Source organism: Ipomoea triloba, chromosome 9, assembly GCF_003576645.1.
Source record: "Ipomoea triloba cultivar NCNSP0323 chromosome 9, ASM357664v1".
In the NCBI taxonomy this organism is placed as follows: domain Eukaryota; kingdom Viridiplantae; phylum Streptophyta; class Magnoliopsida; order Solanales; family Convolvulaceae; genus Ipomoea; species Ipomoea triloba.
In genome coordinates, this window is record NC_044924.1 from 30,495,283 (window position 1) to 30,515,846 (window position 20,564).

Consider the following 20,564-nt stretch of genomic DNA (forward strand, 5'->3'; position numbering starts at 1 on the left):
TTATCCTTAATATTAATATATTAATATATAATATATTAATATATACTAATATTAATTAATTAATTGGTGATTATTTTAAAAAAGAATTAGTGATATGGTAATATTGTTATATATTAATATTAATTAATTAATATATATATATATATATATATATATATATATATATATATATATATTAATATTAATTAATTAATTGGTGATTGGTGATTAGTGATATGGTAATATAGTTATATATTAATATTTATATTTATATAGATTGATGTTGATATTAATTAATTAATTGATGATTGGTAGTTAGTGATATGATAATCTATATCTATATCTATATATCTATATATATTTATATAATTGACATGTAATTAACTATATTAGAATGAAAAAATTATATAATATTGTAGTAAAATTTTTACATGTCAATCATCTATATTTACATAAAATTAAAATTAATTATACTTTCCTTTTGAAAAATCTTCCATATTATGTTTATCCTCCACTATATAATGATGAGAAATGACTCTTCTCTCACAACGTACCAATATCTGTGCTCTCACTATTAGTTAAAGATCTATAATCTGTAATTCTACGAAGTCGAAGATCGAACTTTAACACGCGTACAATTGTTATGGTATGCGGTATGATTTAATTTTTAGTTGATTCATTATGCATGTTGGAGATCCTTATGGTGTAGTCTGCATTTCATAGAGTATTTTGTAGTACTGTGATTTAGTTTGATTTTAACAGCTCAATATGTTTTAATTTTTGCTGATAAGGTTTCAAGTAGCTAGGCCAATTTTGCCATGGGCGTATCACGTATGTAAAATTACAATTTTCAGAGTGATTGTAGTGAACAATCAAATGTTTTCTATAATTATATATTTTAATCACATTACTTTGGTTGGTAATTTCTAATGAAAACACATTGTATTGTAACTTTGTATTACAAGATTTTGAATGATAATACCTTATTTAACTATCCATCCTTTTAGTTGTATTGTGCAAAATAACTAGCAATCTACGGATGCTCATCTATATATTGTAGAATTTGCAATCTTGATCTTCCGCATTTACGGATGCTTATGTAATTTGGTAAAAATGGTGGTTACTATACTTGAATAAATCCTCAATTATTCATTCCAATTGTTCTTTTTACCATTTCAATTCTTCATTTTATAAAAAATGGTGCATTGGAAGCTAAACATGGGTCATTGTATCATTGATTGTTGATTCCAATTATTATTAATCTTTATCATTAATTGCACAATACTAATTCACACTTATTAGTTAAAAAATGGTGATTACTATACTTGAATAAATGAAATAATAATATTAAATTTTGTAGCCTCGATTTAAAATCTATTATGTTAATATAATAATAATAATAATAATAATAATAATAATAATAATAATAATACTCCGTAGTAATAATAATCTAAAATTCTTAATATAATTTTCCTAATAATAATAATAATATAATAATAATAATCCATAACTCTTAATATAAGTTTGTAACTAAATTTTCCTATTAAATCTGTTTATAAAGGTAATTATAAATATAGAATTGAGAAATTCCTATGATATTTTATTTAATTGATATTATTCCTAATATATTTTATCTAAAAGGCTTCCTTCCTTTTTTATAACATTGTTCCATATGTTAATCCGTTTAATATGCTAATCTATATAGGTAATTACCATATACTATTTACCATCTAAATAATCCGTGGTAATTACACTATATTTAACATCTAAATTTATTATGGTCATTAAACATAGAGATTTCATTCTTACGATAATTTTATATATTTTTACTTCAGATAAAGTCAATTACCCGTGCATTTCATTTGATTACTTTTGAATNATTAATTAATTAATATATATATATATATATATATATATATATATATATATATATATATTAATATTAATTAATTAATTGGTGATTGGTGATTAGTGATATGGTAATATAGTTATATATTAATATTTATATTTATATAGATTGATGTTGATATTAATTAATTAATTGATGATTGGTAGTTAGTGATATGATAATCTATATCTATATCTATATATCTATATATATTTATATAATTGACATGTAATTAACTATATTAGAATGAAAAAATTATATAATATTGTAGTAAAATTTTTACATGTCAATCATCTATATTTACATAAAATTAAAATTAATTATACTTTCCTTTTGAAAAATCTTCCATATTATGTTTATCCTCCACTATATAATGATGAGAAATGACTCTTCTCTCACAACGTACCAATATCTGTGCTCTCACTATTAGTTAAAGATCTATAATCTGTAATTCTACGAAGTCGAAGATCGAACTTTAACACGCGTACAATTGTTATGGTATGCGGTATGATTTAATTTTTAGTTGATTCATTATGCATGTTGGAGATCCTTATGGTGTAGTCTGCATTTCATAGAGTATTTTGTAGTACTGTGATTTAGTTTGATTTTAACAGCTCAATATGTTTTAATTTTTGCTGATAAGGTTTCAAGTAGCTAGGCCAATTTTGCCATGGGCGTATCACGTATGTAAAATTACAATTTTCAGAGTGATTGTAGTGAACAATCAAATGTTTTCTATAATTATATATTTTAATCACATTACTTTGGTTGGTAATTTCTAATGAAAACACATTGTATTGTAACTTTGTATTACAAGATTTTGAATGATAATACCTTATTTAACTATCCATCCTTTTAGTTGTATTGTGCAAAATAACTAGCAATCTACGGATGCTCATCTATATATTGTAGAATTTGCAATCTTGATCTTCCGCATTTACGGATGCTTATGTAATTTGGTAAAAATGGTGGTTACTATACTTGAATAAATCCTCAATTATTCATTCCAATTGTTCTTTTTACCATTTCAATTCTTCATTTTATAAAAAATGGTGCATTGGAAGCTAAACATGGGTCATTGTATCATTGATTGTTGATTCCAATTATTATTAATCTTTATCATTAATTGCACAATACTAATTCACACTTATTAGTTAAAAAATGGTGATTACTATACTTGAATAAATGAAATAATAATATTAAATTTTGTAGCCTCGATTTAAAATCTATTATGTTAATATAATAATAATAATAATAATAATAATAATAATAATAATAATAATACTCCGTAGTAATAATAATCTAAAATTCTTAATATAATTTTCCTAATAATAATAATAATATAATAATAATAATCCATAACTCTTAATATAAGTTTGTAACTAAATTTTCCTATTAAATCTGTTTATAAAGGTAATTATAAATATAGAATTGAGAAATTCCTATGATATTTTATTTAATTGATATTATTCCTAATATATTTTATCTAAAAGGCTTCCTTCCTTTTTTATAACATTGTTCCATATGTTAATCCGTTTAATATGCTAATCTATATAGGTAATTACCATATACTATTTACCATCTAAATAATCCGTGGTAATTACACTATATTTAACATCTAAATTTATTATGGTCATTAAACATAGAGATTTCATTCTTACGATAATTTTATATATTTTTACTTCAGATAAAGTCAATTACCCGTGCATTTCATTTGATTACTTTTGAATAAAATCTTAAAAATTATGACAACAAATGAATTAATATTGTTGTTCGTAATATAAATTTTATCAAATCAGTTAACGAAATTGATAATACACATATTACATCCATAATTAGAGGAGATTAACAAAATTATGATAATTATTTCAATTCACGTATTATTATGCTAATTCACATATTATTACGTCCATACAATTATGTAAATTATTTCAATTCACAGATTATTACACATATAAAATTATGCTAATGGTTACTTTGGAATAAAATCTTAATAATTATGGTCATTGAGAAATTAGTTCAAACATTATACTTTTATTAAACGGTTTTTTATACTTGCCGTAATTTTATCTAATCAATTAAAGAAATTAATGGTACACATATTACGGACATAATTAAAGAAAATTAAACATACACATATATATTACGGATAAAATTAAAGAAAATTAAACATACACATATTACGTCCATAATTAAACGAAATTAAAATATACATTATTTTTTAATTATAATATATACTCCTTAATTACCATACTTATTCATAATACATGGACGTCATAATTAGCATAATATTAATCTATACTATATATAAAAACATAAGAATAGTAAAGGCATATTTTAAATTTTAAACAATAGTAAAGGTAAATTAAAAATAGAATGAAAATATTTCAATAATAATATTCTACATCATTAATTAAAAATAGAACAGAAATTAGGTAAAAATACCAGTGGATCTATTATTCTAATTGACTAATTAACTGAAAATAAAAAAAAAATCGACTAAAAATGAATCTGATGTTACTAATTGATTGAATATATAAAAGGAAATGAATATTAATAATTGACTGTAAATAAAAAAAATATCCATAATTAACTAAAATGAAAAAGGAAATGGTCATATCATTGCAATTTAATTAAAAAAGGAAAACATTCTACATCATAAATAATAAAGGCATATTATAAACAATATTAAAGATAAATTAAAAAAGGAACGGAAATTAAAAATGAAACGAAAATATTTCAATAATAATATTCTACATCATCAATTAAAAATGGAACGAAAATTAGGTAAATATTACTACGTAATTCTTTTCATTTTTCCTAGATAAGGTTGCCTGATATTAATTTACACATAACAATCGGCACTAATAATTAAAAGAAAAATTAAAAAAATAGAAAAACTGCTGGAAACGTCTGTTTTTTTTTTAATTTTATTATTATTATTATTATTATTTAATTATTTTAATTAAAATTATTTTAAAAGTTTATTTTAAAATTAGTAACCACCATGTCATCACAATCGTAGGTAAACATGTCAATTTGGATTTTTTTTTTTTTGAAAACATGTCAATTTGTACTTAATTGCATGAGTTTATATAGTTCAGGAATCCAATTGCATTCTTTTTGAGTTCGATAGCCTAATTGCAGTTTTGTGTGTAGTTCAGTGGTTTATTTGACCATTATTCCGAGAAAAATGATATTACTAATTGATTTAAAATATAAAAAGATCGTAATCTATATTCTATAAGATTGTGTGAAATTGGGCTTTGAAGGATTGTTTTATGTTGACAATACTGGTTTAAGTGGAGGTCTGGCTTTGTTGTGGCGGAAAAATAGCACTGCAAGTTTGTTGAGTTATTCAAAGAATCATGTTGATGTGATAGTTAAAGTTTCTTGTTCGGCACCGTGGCGGATAACATGTTTCTACGGGTTTCCCGAGCGCAACAGGAGGAGGGAGTCATGGGAGTTACTTCAATCCCTAGCTGGGAGATCTTCTCTTCCTTGGGTGGTATTAGGGGATTTCAATGACCTCTTATACCAGTCCGAGAAGCGTGGGGGTAATCCAAATCCTGATGCGTTATTACGTGGTTTTGGTGAGGCTGTTGATGCATGTGGGCTGGTACAACTACCTATGCGAGGTTACCGGTTCACGTGGGAAAGGAGGAGAGGTACGGAAGGGTGGAGGGAGGAGAGATTGGATAAGGTTCTGGCAACTGATAGTTGGTGTACCCTACAACCGAGTGCAGTAGTGGATAATATTCTCATGCGGTCATCGGATCATTCAGCTTTGCACCTATGTTTCCGTGACGGAGGTACAAGGATTCATGGTGGCAGCCGGAGTTTTAAATTTGAGATGGCCTGGTTGTTAGATGATGGTTGTAGGGGTGTTGTGGAGTCTGCCTGGCAACTTGGGAGGACGAAAGGACTTTTGGGCTGTCTAAAGCTATGTGGTGACAAGTTGATGGCTTGGGGAGGGGATCACTTCCACAAGTTTGGAGAACAAATCAAACACCTGCGGAGGAGTCAATTGACTATGCGAGAACGTAGGGACCCAGCTTCACTGGCTGAGTTCCGACACTTAGAGGACCAGTTGGTTCGTTTGGAGGCCCAAGAAGAAGTCTTTTGGAGGCAGCGTGCTAAACAACATTGGCTGAAGGGTGCAGACACTAATACACGTTTCTATCACAGGTATGCCTCTGCACGTAAAAAAGAAAAATTTGTTATCTAGGCTTAAGAATGCTGATGGTGTTTGGGTTGAGGGTGATCCCCTCAATACTGTGGTGCTAGCTTATTATAATGATATTTTTCGATCAAACGGTTCGACAACCACGGATCAATTTTATGCTTCTGTGATGCCCAAAATCACGCAGGAGGATAATGAGGCCCTGCTTCGTCCGTTTGATCATGATGAGGTAAAGGCTGCACTTTTTTCTATGTTCCCTGACAAAGCACCAGGACCTAATGGTATGAACCCAGGGTTCTACCAACAATACTGGGATGTGGTGGGAGCCGATGTGTCCGCATTTGTGATTAATTGTTTGAATACTTGCACCTTTCCGGATTCTCTGAATGATACCAATGTAGTTCTCATCCCCAAGAAGAGTGTGCCTGAGACTGTCTCTGATCTCAGGCCCATTGCACTGTGCAATGTAGTATACAAGATTATGGCAAAGGTGTTGGCTAACAGAATGAAACATCTGTTGGGGAACATCATATCGGAGTCGCAGAGTGCTTTTATTCCTGACAGGCTGATCACGGATAATATCTTGGTGGCAGCAGAAATTGGACACTATCTGAACAGGAAGCAGAGTGGTTCAGTAGGGTGGGGGGCTTTAAATCTTGATATGGCAAAGGCGTATGATCGGATGGAGTGGTCTTTTTTACATAATATGTTACATGCCCTGGGTTTTGCAGAGCGGTGGATTAAGTTAATAATGCTTTGTGTGACTACTGTTTCCTATAATTTCTTAATTAATGGTCTCAGTAGTGGTCAGGTTATCCCAACTCGAGGCCTGAGACAGGGTGATCCCCTCTCCCCATATCTTTTCATTATTTGTGCAGAAGGACTCTCTTTACTCCTCCAGAAGGCACAATTAGAGGGTTCAATCCATGGCTATAGAGTTGCAAGGGGTGCTCCCCCTATATCACACTTATTTTTTGCAGATGATAGCTTGTTATTCTTCAGAGCAAATTCTCAAGAAGCAAATGTCATCAAGCAATGTTTGCAAGTATACGAAGGCTTATCCGGTCAGGCTGTAAATTTGCATAAGTCTAGTGTCTGTTTTAGCAGAAACACCACGGAGGATATACGGGAGGAAGTGGCGCAAGTCCTGGGTGTGGTTCAGGCGCCAAATTTCGGGAAGTACTTGGGGTTGCCAGCTTTTGTAGGAAGAAACAGAAAGGCTGCCCTTTCATATATTGAGGATAAAATCCGTCAAAGGGTGGGTTCATGGAATAAGAAGCTCTTGTCACAGGCTGGTAAAGAGGTTTTGTTGAAAACTGTGGCTCAGGCAATGCCCACCTTTTCAATGAGTGTGTTTTTACTACCTACATCATCATGTCAATCAATTCAAAGGACTATGAATAGGTATTGGTGGGATTCTGGGAATGATAGAAGGATTCACTGGAAAGCCTGGGATCGCTTGTGTGTGCCAAAGAAATTTGGGGGTCTTGGTTTCAAAGATTTACAAGCTTTTAACCTGGCAATGTTGGGGAAGCAAGCCTGGAGATTCCTGACTAAGCCACAGTCTTTGGTGGCTAGGATATACAAGGCAAGGTATTTTCCGCGGACCTCTTTTATTGAAGCTAACTTAGGTTCATGCCCGAGTTATTGTTGGTGGAGTATCATGGCTGCACATGATATGGTTTGTAGGGGTGTGAGAAGAAGAATAGGAGATGGGAAGTCTACATTGATCTGGGGTCATCCCTGGCTCCCTGATGACCCAAATCCTATGGTTCATACTCCAATGCCCCCTACTCTAGAAGGCTCGCTGGTTTCTGGCCTAGTGGATGAAACCACTAATTCTTGGGATCACTCAATTCTGACAGATATTTTCCTCCCTGAGGATGTGAGTCGTATCAGCAACATCCCAATCTCCCCAGGCTATCAGGATTCTTGGTATTGGTATGGTGACCCAAGAGGTTGCTATACAGTAAAAAGTGGCTACAAGGCACTAGTAGGGGAACAAGAACACATCCCAACTCATTTTGATAGGTGGATCCCCCTTTGGAAACTTAAGGTGCCCCCAAAGTGGAAGACTTTCCTATGGAGAGCTATCAATGATATCCTCCCTGTAACCACAAATTTACTTATAAGGAGGGTTGAGGTGGATCCTTCATGCCCTAAATGTGGTGGTGCACATGAAGATGTTATGCATGCTCTTGTTTCATGTGACTTTTCTCAATTAGTTTGGACGAATGAGTCTACTTTGCCTTTATCATCCATTACGGGTGACACCTTTGATATGTGGTTTACAAATGTGATGATTGCTTTGCCTGAGGATAAATTGGATCTTGTTGTGGCAGTTTTATATTCCATTTGGAGGGCAAGAAATACGGCGATTTGGGATTGTTATTTGCCGACCCCGAAGAAGGTGCTACGGCAAGCCAGTTCGGCCCTGCGAACCTGGAGAACAGTCCACGACAGTCGGCATGCTACTGTCTCTCAGCCACTGCCCGTGGCCCAGCCACCGGAGATGGAGGTCCATCCTCAGCAGCAGAGATGCTATGTCGATGCAGGTTATCAGTCCAGTACCAGGGCAGCGTCATTCGGCGCTGTGTTGTTTGCGCCCACTGGGGAGTTTCTCGCAGCTTGTGCAGGACCTCTCCAAGGTTGCAGCTCTCCATTGATGGCAGAAACAGCAGCTTGCAGCGAAGCTTTAGCATGGTTACGCCAAAGGGGGGTGTCGCACATCCAGCTCTTCACGGATTGCTCCCAATTACGTTCAGGCCTATCATCGCCGCAGTCATCCTTCCGTTCGTACGTTGGGTATGCTATGGAAAATTGCAAGGTTTTAATGGCCACTTTTGACCAATGCTAGATTAGTTTGATTACCAGATCAGTAAACGTTGTTGCTCATACTCTAGCCTCTTCGGCTTTTTCGTTTTTTGAGATTTTGTACTGGGACGTAGTCCCTCCTGACGCTATTTCTATGCTTTTGCATTAATATATCTTACCTTATGGTTTTCAAAAAAAAAAATCCTCCTATTTCATTCCCCGCCTAAACTTTTGTAGTCAATTAATGAAATATTTTATTGGTCAAATAATTAATAAAGCTTATTTGTTAAGAAAATTTAAATAGAAATTAACTAATATCTATAAATTGATAATATGTATACTCACGTATCAACACTATTAATAAAAGTAAAATCATTTATCGGGAAAAGAAAAGGATATTACTAATTGACTGAAAATTATTTAAAAACTTTAATAGTTAATTATACTTTCCTTTTGAAAACTCTAAGTTATTTAAACTTTAAAAAAAATTAATTGAACATGGGTTGTTAGATTTTTATAATAATCAAAATTAATTCATTCAAATATGGAGGAGGAAGATAAAACTAAATGCAATATGGGGAAAATGAATATACTTAAAGTATAAAAGTATAATTACACATATATTACTGTAATTGACTAATAATAATTGCCTAATAATTATTATGATAATTAAGTTAAGCATTGGTCGTTGAATTTATTTTTATAATAATTACAATTAATTTATTTCTCATTTTCTCATATTTATTTTAGTAATAATATAATTATATAAGTCATAATATAATTATATAAGTCATATTACTTATAGATCTTTTTAAGATAATTTTAGACAAACAAGTCATATATTATTCAATTAATTGAGTAATATTTTTGTACTAATCTTATAATCAAATAAATGTACACGTTCAATATTAGAATTTTTTATAATTTCATCTTTATTTTTATTATCTCAATATATAATAAAAAAAAATTTATCCACGCCCGGGTAATTGGACAATTATTTGTTCTAATTCAAAGGAAAACATCAGAAAACATAATCGATCCAATCAATTTCATCAATTGCGCTATATAATATTCGATGTTATAATATATATAATTGTATATTGATCCAAATATTCTTTAAATATTATAACAAATCCATTCCGTGCAACGCACGGGCGAAAATACTAGTGACTAATAAAATACCAAAATAACTAACCAAAGTATTACAATTGAAAATAACAAACATCAGGTGTGCACTTGATGCACTCATCACAGCAGTACGTACATGATTATTATCCATCTATACAATCCAAAAATACAAAATAATCACCATAAAAAAGAGAAAGAAAAATACCTTGATGATGGGAAGAAGAAGAGACGTTGGAAGCCAAATGGAGAGAGCAGATGAAGAGGATAGTGAGATGCAATGGCGAAGCAGTGAGAAGCGAAGCAGAGGCGTGAAACTGTGAAAGGCGTGAGAGGCGTGAAATTGTGAAAGGCGTGAGAAGATTGGAAAATGACTTCCCCCCAAAGAAAAGGGGAAGTCATTTTCCTCCAAATTAGACTCATTTTCCATTGACTGATTTGCTATTTTCCTTTGACCTTGTTTTCCTTGCCCTTTCCGAATACCACAAACCTGGAAAATGATTTCCAGAAATCATTTTTCAGGTTTCCAAACACACCCTAAGAGTAGTTATGCTATTACCATAGGTATCTCATATTTTTCCCATCCAATTTTAATTGCATACCCACTCATCACAGCTATCATCATCAGCATCAACATCATCATCATCATCATCACCATCACCATCAGGGCAGTTCCATTAAAAATAGAGACTTTGTCTAATATTTTAATTTGAACCTTAAATGTTTTTGTTTCGAGATGAAATCTAATTTAATATAATAATAAAGTAAAACAAAAAATACAAAGATAATAATAAAGAGACAATAACATAGGAGAAGAGAGAATTTTTAACATTTAGATTTAACTATAATATACAAAGAAATATCAAGTAAGAAACATAATCCAAAAAGACATATGAAATATAAAGATAGAAGTCTAGAAGATCTAGAAAATCTCAATAACTAAAGTAATTGAATCCATATTCATATAGACTTCAAATTATTGTATTTTATGACAAAAGTGAAAAAGTAATAATTTTTTTTTGTCTAAATATAATGCATAAAATTCAACAAAGAAAAAAAAATACATTTCAAATGTAATTTAAAAATAGTGACATTTCTATGCATATATTTAAATACAAATTTATTCACCCAATTTTCGATGTCAATTACTTCTAAAATTTTATTTTCACTTGCAATTAAGATCAATATATAAATTTTAAAAAAATATTTATCAAGTATAAAAATATTGAACTATACATAATTTTATTTTTTTTTAAATTAGGCCCCCAAAAATTGGTTTTAGAAATTTATGTAACACGCCGTAAATAAACTCTAGAATTGCATAACGAAAGCAATAAAATAGATAATAGGAGTTTTGAGAAACATATTTGATTAAGGTTGACTTATTGGTTGACATTATGTATTGAAAGCATGCGTGGTTGAAGAAATCGCTAGGCGCTCCTCAGACTTCTAGGGGCGCCTAGCGCCTAGGCGCCCATATATTATATTATATTATTTTATTTTTTATTTTTTAAAATTTTTTAAAATTTTTAAGTTTTTTTAATACTAATAATTATACACTATTTAATACTTTAATAGTTAATACTAAAATATTAAATATTAACCTAAAAACATCTAGAGTCGTTCGAACAATTTAGTATTATTCTGCTCAAAAAAATGTCGACTAGGAGACCTAGCTGGCGCCTAAGAGGCCTAGCCAGTACTTAGGCGGTCTAGTCGGCCACCTAGACCACTGATTATGGTGATACGCCAGGCGTCCAGCCGGCGCTTAGCGCCTAAGCACCGATTAATCAATGCTTAGGCAGGGTTTTTGCAACACTCTCAATTAGAAGAAGAAGACACGCTATAATCAAAAGAGAGGCCAAACATCAATTTAGGTTTAAAAAAAGAGGGGTAGTTTTGCCTCAAAGTAATTTTTTTCTTCCTAAAATCCATGGCATTGAAATACGAAGGGGTGCATGTGATTCTAGTTCCATGAAAATGAGAGAATTTCAATTCCGTAGAATTGTAATTCCTTCCCACCAAATGAAGTAATTTGCTTGCTTTTAGAATTCTGTGAGAATTAGGTGCAAATAAAATTGTAATTAATTCCCTCTGACGAAAAGTCCGGTTAATGTTTAAAAAAAATTGATTATGTTTTCAATTTTCATATTTTCCACAAATGGATATATTATATTCCTTACGAATAGAGAGACAAAGAAAATGGATGTTGCACTAGTTTCTTTTTCTTTCTTAGGGAAAATTGTCAATTATCAACTCGAAAAAGATGGAGGATTTTTCAAAAAAAAAAAAAAAAAAAAAAAAGAGAGAATTGAAGAAATGAAAAAAGAAATTTTTTAAAATTTGTTTACTAAATTTATTCTTCCAATTTTAATCTCATCTCTATTCTTTCATTTCTTATAAAAGTTTGGAGGAATGAGAATCAACATTCTCTAAATGAAGAAATGGCACAACATGTATGAACAGTAGTTGTACTGAGGTTGAAGGATCATATCAAAGTGCGTGCTGTGCGTGTTCCCGTGTAGGCTGTATTCCCATTTCCCTCCCCCAATATATTGTTGTTGTTGTTGTTGAAATGTACAAATAGTATATGGGATGATTGTATTTAATTAATTAATAAAATAGAAAATTATTCTTATTATTATTATTATTATTAAATTCTTCTTCTTCTTATTATTATTCTTGTTATCATTTTTGTTGTAGTAATGTACAAATACTATATGAGATTATTGTATTTAATACAATAGAAAATTATAGAAATGAAAAACTGGAGCAATGGAGAAATGGAAAATTGAAGGAATGAAGAAGAAAAACTTGCGAAAATGAAAAATTGAAAATGAAAAAACAGACAAATGAAGTAAACGACGATTTTTCATATATATTCTTACAGGCTTACCAAACGCTCACTCTTTTATCCCTACATTTAAAACTCTTCCTATAATGATAATGTTTCAGGAAGTTCACAATTTATTCAACTTTTGAGGCTACAAGGTAGATGATTGAATAAAATGACAATTTTTAAATGTGAGTCGACAAAAATAAATAACTTTTAAATTATGAACAAATTTAAGAGAAACTCAAAAAGGAATTATTTGTTGACGGATAAAGAAACTTGCCAAGATTATATATGCTAGGCCTCAAGCAGTCTAGCGGCCCACCATCGTCCAAATAGTTTGGGGGGCCGGTGAGATGTTAATCGCAGAGCCATCGTACCAACACAGAGGAATGAAATTGAAAGTTATAGTCATTATCGGGAATATAATCGTGATTTTCAAATAGTACGGATACCAATATAAATGAATCGAAAGAGATTTGAAAAAAATACCAATAAATTCGAACAAATCCGAGCATTTGCAAATTGTGATTGCGTATGAAATTATCCCAACCTCCATTAGGCTACCAGTTGCTTCAGCCCACGATCAAAATTATATAATATTTCGGTTTTCTCCAATATTTCAAGATGATAAAATATATAATTGTACCTCATAACAAATTTACATCTCTCTACTAAATTTTCATTCCTAGGGTAACACTACCTAATTAAAATTTTTAGTATTTTTTCTTTTTTTTGAAAACAAAAGTTTTAGTATTTAATTACAAGTAGGATAGATATAATGCAATATATAGAGTGCGAAAAGAAAAAAAGAAAAAAAAAAAGTAAAATCTTTTCGATCGCATGAATTGTCAGTTATCAACTTATCATGCATGACAAGTCCTTTTTTTTTCTTGTCGATCTGATACTATCCATAATTCATTTTACATATTTAATATTAAACGTAAATAGTACTCCATCCCAAAAATAGTATAAGAAAAAGTACAAATATATAATTTAGTTAATGAATTAATACCTCCAATGGTCTTTCAAGTATTGTGCTATTACAGCAAACATCCTCTAGGTATAAAATGAACCGCAAACGTCTTTTAGTATCAAAAAGTGACCAGCAAATGTCCTTCGAGTATAAAAAATGACTACGTGTGGTCTTGCGTTAGCAAAGGCATGAAAGTGGCGTTACATTTATGACTTTGGTTGGATACACTCAATTTACCCTTCAATTTAACGCCACTTACCCTTCAATTTAACGCCACGCACTTTCACAAAAGACTACGGGTGGCAACTTTTTGATACTAGGAAGACATTTGCTAGTCATTTTATACTTGGAGGACGTTTACTCTAATAGCACAATACTCAAAGTATCATTGAAAATATTAATTCTTTAGTTAATATATTAAATATACTTTCTTAAATCTATATGTTCAGTTAAATGTGGCAGTATTTTTTAAAATTAATTTTTCTCTTTAATAATAATTATTTGAATAACACTTTAATGACCGGTTTGAAAGTTTCACAATTAAGGATTTTATAGCAGGTTTTTCTCATGAAAAGATCGAAACTCATATCTCTTCTATTTTGGAGGGCTATTTCTCATGATATAACAGGTTTTTCTCATAAAAAGAAACTCATATCTCTTCTATTTTGGAGGGCTATTTCTCATGATATCATTCATGGTTTATTTCTCATGAATTTCATTTTCAATATTAATTAGTTGCATCATAATATTTTGATGTGAATGTTTGAACACAATCCGAAGAAATGTTTCACAATATAATGGCTAGAGATATATGTTTCCCTGCTACCTAAGAAGAAAGATAAGATGTTTTGTGTGGATTATGACTTATGAGGCACTAATGCAATAACGATTTGTAATAATTTTTCAATATGACAGTGATTTAAATTTTTATTAAAATGGACTTAGCAAGTTATCATCAAATTCAAATACATGAAAAGAAAACCGTCTCCCATACCCGGCCACTATGATTCTCTAATTTTGTCATTAGGGTTGACAAATGCTTATTCCTATTTTTATGCCTTCCAAGCTACCATAAAGGCCACAAATGCCTTCCAAGCTACCATAAATAGGGTGTTCTCCCTATTCTTATGCATATTTTTAACCACACCTTCCAAGCTACCATAAATAGGGTCTCCCTATTCTAATGCCTATTTTTAACCAATCCATCATAACCCATCCAACCTCGGGTTAAATAAAATCAATATTTCCTTGACTAAATTTATTTTATTTATTTTACTAGTGTATAATATATATATTTAATATATATATATATATATATATATATATATATATATATATATATATTAACTAAAACCTATTAATGTATTCCCAATATTCCAAGTGAACTTAACGCTCTACTTGATTTGAATCAATTTTGATTCAAAGGAAAAAGGTCATGGAGCTCAAACTCACCCAGAATGCTTTTTAAACGTGGTATAATTAAGTCAAATAAACCCTTCTCAAATAAATATTCAGCCTATCCCCTAACATACCAGAAGTGTATCATGCGGGAATCCACAGTCTCAAAAAAAGGTATGTTGCTGCCATTTTGAAAGGAAAGTCTTAAGAAATACCGAAGTATTTGGAAGATGGCTATCGACATGATTAATTATATTATTATACCCGAATAGCTTGAAGAATGATTGAAGAAGCTTATCTCCGATTTGACAAGGGTTTATATAATATTAGTGAGTTATTATGTTTAATAATTTTAATATGATTAGAAAACTCTAAGTTAATCTTTAAATGAGTTAGAATTTTAGTATTAGCAAAACGCTCTAATCAACTGAGCTATTAAGCTTTACCCTACACTTGGCAAGTACTCCTCTTTCACAGTAACACTTACTGCTAATAACACATTAACATGAATGTCTTTTGTATTTTGATTTTCTCCAATATTTCATATTTCATATAAAATAGATTATAATAATCCATAAAAAACTTTAGTTAACTATTAAAAAGTATATATTTTCTACCATTATATTTTAGGGCATTTTTTTTAGAATGTTTTTACAAATTGTGAAGCAATGTAACTAACTAATGTTCAAAATACCAATGTATGATGAGGATGGAAGAACCAAACCACAAAAGGAATCATGCAGGAGAATGATAGATTTAGTAGTGCAATATATAAAGTGCCAAATTAGTTTTTTTTTTAATTTTATTAAAAACCCCTATAATGAAAGAATTGTGACTTATCATATATGCATGAATCATTACTACTGCTTTCTTGTGTGATACTATCAACAATTCATAAATAATATTGACTTAATTCTAATTCTAACATAAGGTCATCTAAATTAAAGTAAAAAGGAGGCCGGATTTTTTGACGAGTACTTTGCTCCTTAATTGGATTGTCTTAGGGCACTCCTTTTTCTTTTGTTGAAAACATCTTAGTGGACTCCTTAATTGGGCTATCCCAGTAGTATCAGAAATTAATATTAGTATGATACGCGTTTAAAAGTGACTCATATAATTAAGATATGCTCAAAACAAACAATTGTGATCTGACGAAAATAATAATAATAATAAATAATAATAATAATAATAATAATAATAATAATAATAATAATTAGCAGTTCTTTCTTCTTCTTTTTTTTGGCAAAAAGTGTTTTCGGACTTTTAGTTATATATTCACAATTAATCATTTTGGTAGGAAGCATTAGTAATTTATATAAAATTTTAAAGTTTTATTCCCTCTACTGTTATAACATTTGTTTATCAATGTTTATTTTATTTTATTTAAGAAATTAAACATGTGGAAACAAAACATTTTACTCTTAACACTTTTATTAATATGCTTCCTATTTTATTTAGTTAAACACTTTGTGACAACATTAAAGAAAACAAATTTTATTATAAGAACTTTACAATGTATTTTTAAAAACTTTCAAACTAATTTTATTTAATTAGACATTATTTTGAAATATTTAAAGTTCCTACAACGTACTCCACTAAGTATAATATTAATATGTATTTTTTTATTATTTCAAAAAAATGTATTTTATTTTATTTAATTAAAAGTTAGAAAAAATATTAAAGAAAATTAATTTTATTTAATGGAAGAAAATGACTTGTCCAATAAGATATATAGAGCAATAGTAAGCTCAAACTTATAAAGGAAATTAAAGACAGTCAAAATAGAAAGACGGAAGAGAAATGTTTACTACATGGCTTTGAACATGAAGGCCAGTTATCTGGAAAGTTTAGTCCAATATTTCAAGATGATAAAAGATAATTATAATTCATAAAAAATTAATAATACATACTATACATTTCTTCTAAAATTCTCCCATAACTCTAATTGGACATTTAATATTTGATTACAAGTATATGAAATTAGATCATCTATATATATATATATATATAATAACAACATCCTCCAAAACGAAATCATATTTCCCGCCCAAAGTATTGTACATTAAAACAATTAAAACAATAAAATAATATTAAAATTGAAACTAGAATAATATTAAAACTAGAATAGGATTTCGAACGCAGCACTTCCTCCTGCACTACAAATCCTATACATTAAAATAATTGAAACAATAAAATAATATGAAAACTAGAATAATATTAAAACTAGCTAGAATAATATTAAAACTAGAATACTATTGCGTTGCAGCACTTCCTCCTGCACTACAAATCCTATACATTAAAATAATTTAAACAATAAAATAATATGAAAACTGGAATAATATTAAAACTATAATACTATTGCGTTGCAGCACTTCCTCCTACATTACAAATCCTGTTAAAACACGAAATCATTACAATCCCTCCTACATTACAAATCCTGTTAAAACACGAAATCATTACAATCGTATTAGTAGTAGGAATTTAGAGGTTAACAATAAAATAATATGAAAACTAGAATAATATTAAAACTATAATACTATTGCGTTGCAGCACTTCCTCCTACATTACAAATCCTGTTAAAACACGAAATCATTACAATCGTATTAGTAGTAAGAATTTAGAGGTTTTTTCGAAATATAATAGGATTAAAACATTGTTATAATACTCCCTATAAATACATAATTCAATTTGCATTGTCTCCCTCCTCACAGAAATCAAAATATTCAATTTGCATTGTCTCCCTCCTCACAGAAATCAAAATAGTAAAACGATATTGTCACGCAATATTGTTCTTTCATTAATGGGGTCTGTTTTTGTCTCTGCTTCCGACCTATCCCCCAAGATGAGAAGAAGTTGTATTAGACTTCGGCTAATGCGTTGTTATTTGTCAAGGGAATATTCACATTCCACAATCAACCAACAAACACTAAAGTGCTTACTCCATGACTCCCAGGTAAATGTTATTAAGTTTAAAAGTGCATATGAATTAGAGAGAAAAGACTGTGTCTATATCGTGAGTGCATTACGATATTCTTTTTTTTTTTTTTTTTTTCTTTCTTCAGGGAACTTGTATCCATTTACAAATCCCTAAAGAGTTTGTGGTTAAATTCAAGAAACTCTTGAAGGAAGGGGAAGTGTATGATATTCACAATTTCATTGTGCAAACGTATCGCATGAAGTTTAAGTCATGCGAGCATAAGTATATGATGAAAGCGAACCACCAGACTTTGATTACTGCTTCCGATCTAGATGAATCTGCCTTTCCCAAACACATGTTCAAATTCAAGGATTTTGGATCATTGAAGGCTCCCGGAGGAGTGGATAGCAATCTGCTAATTGGTAAATTCTCCTTTAAATCTTTTGTCAAGAAACATTTTATCAAACCAAAATACTATTAAATATACATGCATCCTTATTAATACTTTAAATATTTAGTTGCTACAGAATATATAAATTTTAGTTTGGCAATATAGGATACAAAAGGTCCTTTATTTCAAATCTTTTGTTTGTTTTTGCATATTTGATTGGACGTGTTGTTTCCATTATTGAGCAAAAAGTTGTCCAAGTTAATTCAAATCCTCAAAGGTTGATTGATTTTGTCATTGAAGACTCTCGGTATGTGTTTGTTTGGATAACCTTTCTTGATTTTTTTAAGTATAAATTTAGGCATCATCATGCTCATTGTTGTTTTCACTGCTCAGGGGTAGTCGGCTCACTGTTACCCTATGGGAGGAGCATGTGGATTCTGTCTTGCCTTACTATAATGTTGATTTAGCAGAACCACTGATTGTTATACTACAACTGTGTAGAGCATGGGTGAATAAGGGTAAGTAATTACCCAATAGCAGTCATAAATTTGTTTGATTCGATTATAACTATTTAAAATTGTTTATCATATTAGATGGTGATGTTAGGATATCCAGTTCCTACACCGCAACAAAGATTCTATTCAACTATGAATGCCCTGAGTTCCTCAATTTCAGGGAGAGGTATTGTGTCAGTTCAATTTTTTTTTTTTAGTCATGAGTCAGTTCAATTTTGTCCAGTCGGTATCATATTCTATTTCAAACATGTTTGATGATTTCGGGTAATTTGTTTAAATTAGTATGCCTAGATTCTTGACTCTAATACGAAGTATAAGCTCAAGTTCAAGAATGACTGGATCTGGATCATTGGAAGCTCTATCGAGTGAAAATGTCACAATTACTCCTTTAAAGGAAATTTATGACAACAAGAAGGTACAAATCACACGTTTATAGTTTTTATTGAAATCATTTTAAAAGCTACTCATTATATTTCTCATGTATTGTGCAATTAATTTTTAGGTCGGAGAATTTTGGGTACTTGGAGAAATTCTAGACATAAAACAAGAATGGTACTTCAAGGCCTGTGAGGATAAGAGGTGTGGGAAGAAGCTTGAAGAATATACGGACAAAATGTACTGTAAGGCATGCGATAAACAACGCGTAGACGGAATAATTAAGTACAAATTAGTGGTTTTTGTCTTGGATGACGACCAGGATGGCCATCTTCTACTTTGGGACAATGTTTCCTCGACACTATTAGGAGTTACTGCTAGCGAGTTATTGAAAAAGTATTCTGAAGTACGTGAATTCATATATCTTAGCAATCAACTATTCGGTATTGAATGTATTAATATTGCCCCATGCATAATTTTTTTTTTTTCTATTTTGGTTGACCTAGGATGATTGCATGCCCAATGAAATTGAAGACTTGATTGGGAAGACAATGATGTTTAGGATTGTCACAAAAAAGGAGCAATTTAAATATAGTGGTGATGCTGCTTTTACCGTGCTTGGAGTGAACAAAGATGAATCAATCATACAGACACATCAAGCCAAACTACTCAATAAAGGTGATGAAGAAACCATGGTTAGGGAGCTTGGTGATGAAACTGAGTTGAATGACAATTTAGAACAAGCTCATTAAACATGTTTCTACCTCCTTCAATAATATTTTTTCCACCTTTTTCTTAATAATTAGTTTCATCCAGCTTATACCACCCTTGGAAGTTACATCTTCGTCACTCCCAGAAGTCATCTTGGTTGATGAAAGCACTCCTGAGCAGCTGCCTTTAAAGAGATCAAATGTAGATTACGCATCATCTTTAAAGGGTATGAAGATGCCTAAGATTGAGCCTGAAAATTAATTTCGTATTTCCACACCATTAGACTACGATTCTATTTTTCTTTGTTTAAGTGGAGTAAATGCTTAACAGATGGTTTATTCTGTTAGGCTTTAAACTTTGGCATAATTGTTAGCTTATACACGGTATGAAATAGATTATTTCGTCATTCTTGATTGTTTTCCCCCCTATTTGTGTGTTTTAAAACTGCAGGTTAAGTAG

The 20,564-nt window shown here is 30.5% G+C and overlaps 1 protein-coding gene across 1 annotated transcript in view; it reads left to right on the plus strand.

The window, feature by feature from the left end:
- The window catches only part of LOC116029902, a 23,073-nt gene extending 2,927 nt beyond the window's left edge, over positions 1 to 20,146 (plus strand). The window contains exons 2-8 of the mRNA XM_031271949.1: positions 5,140 to 6,055; positions 6,096 to 8,855; positions 18,898 to 19,022; positions 19,098 to 19,185; positions 19,302 to 19,434; positions 19,522 to 19,800; positions 19,901 to 20,146. Of these exons, the coding sequence (XP_031127809.1) occupies positions 5,140 to 6,055; positions 6,096 to 8,855; positions 18,898 to 19,022; positions 19,098 to 19,185; positions 19,302 to 19,434; positions 19,522 to 19,800; positions 19,901 to 20,146 (4,547 nt within the window). The remainder of the gene's footprint in view (positions 1 to 5,139; positions 6,056 to 6,095; positions 8,856 to 18,897; positions 19,023 to 19,097; positions 19,186 to 19,301; positions 19,435 to 19,521; positions 19,801 to 19,900) is intronic.
- The last annotated feature ends 418 nt before the right edge of the window (positions 20,147 to 20,564 follow it).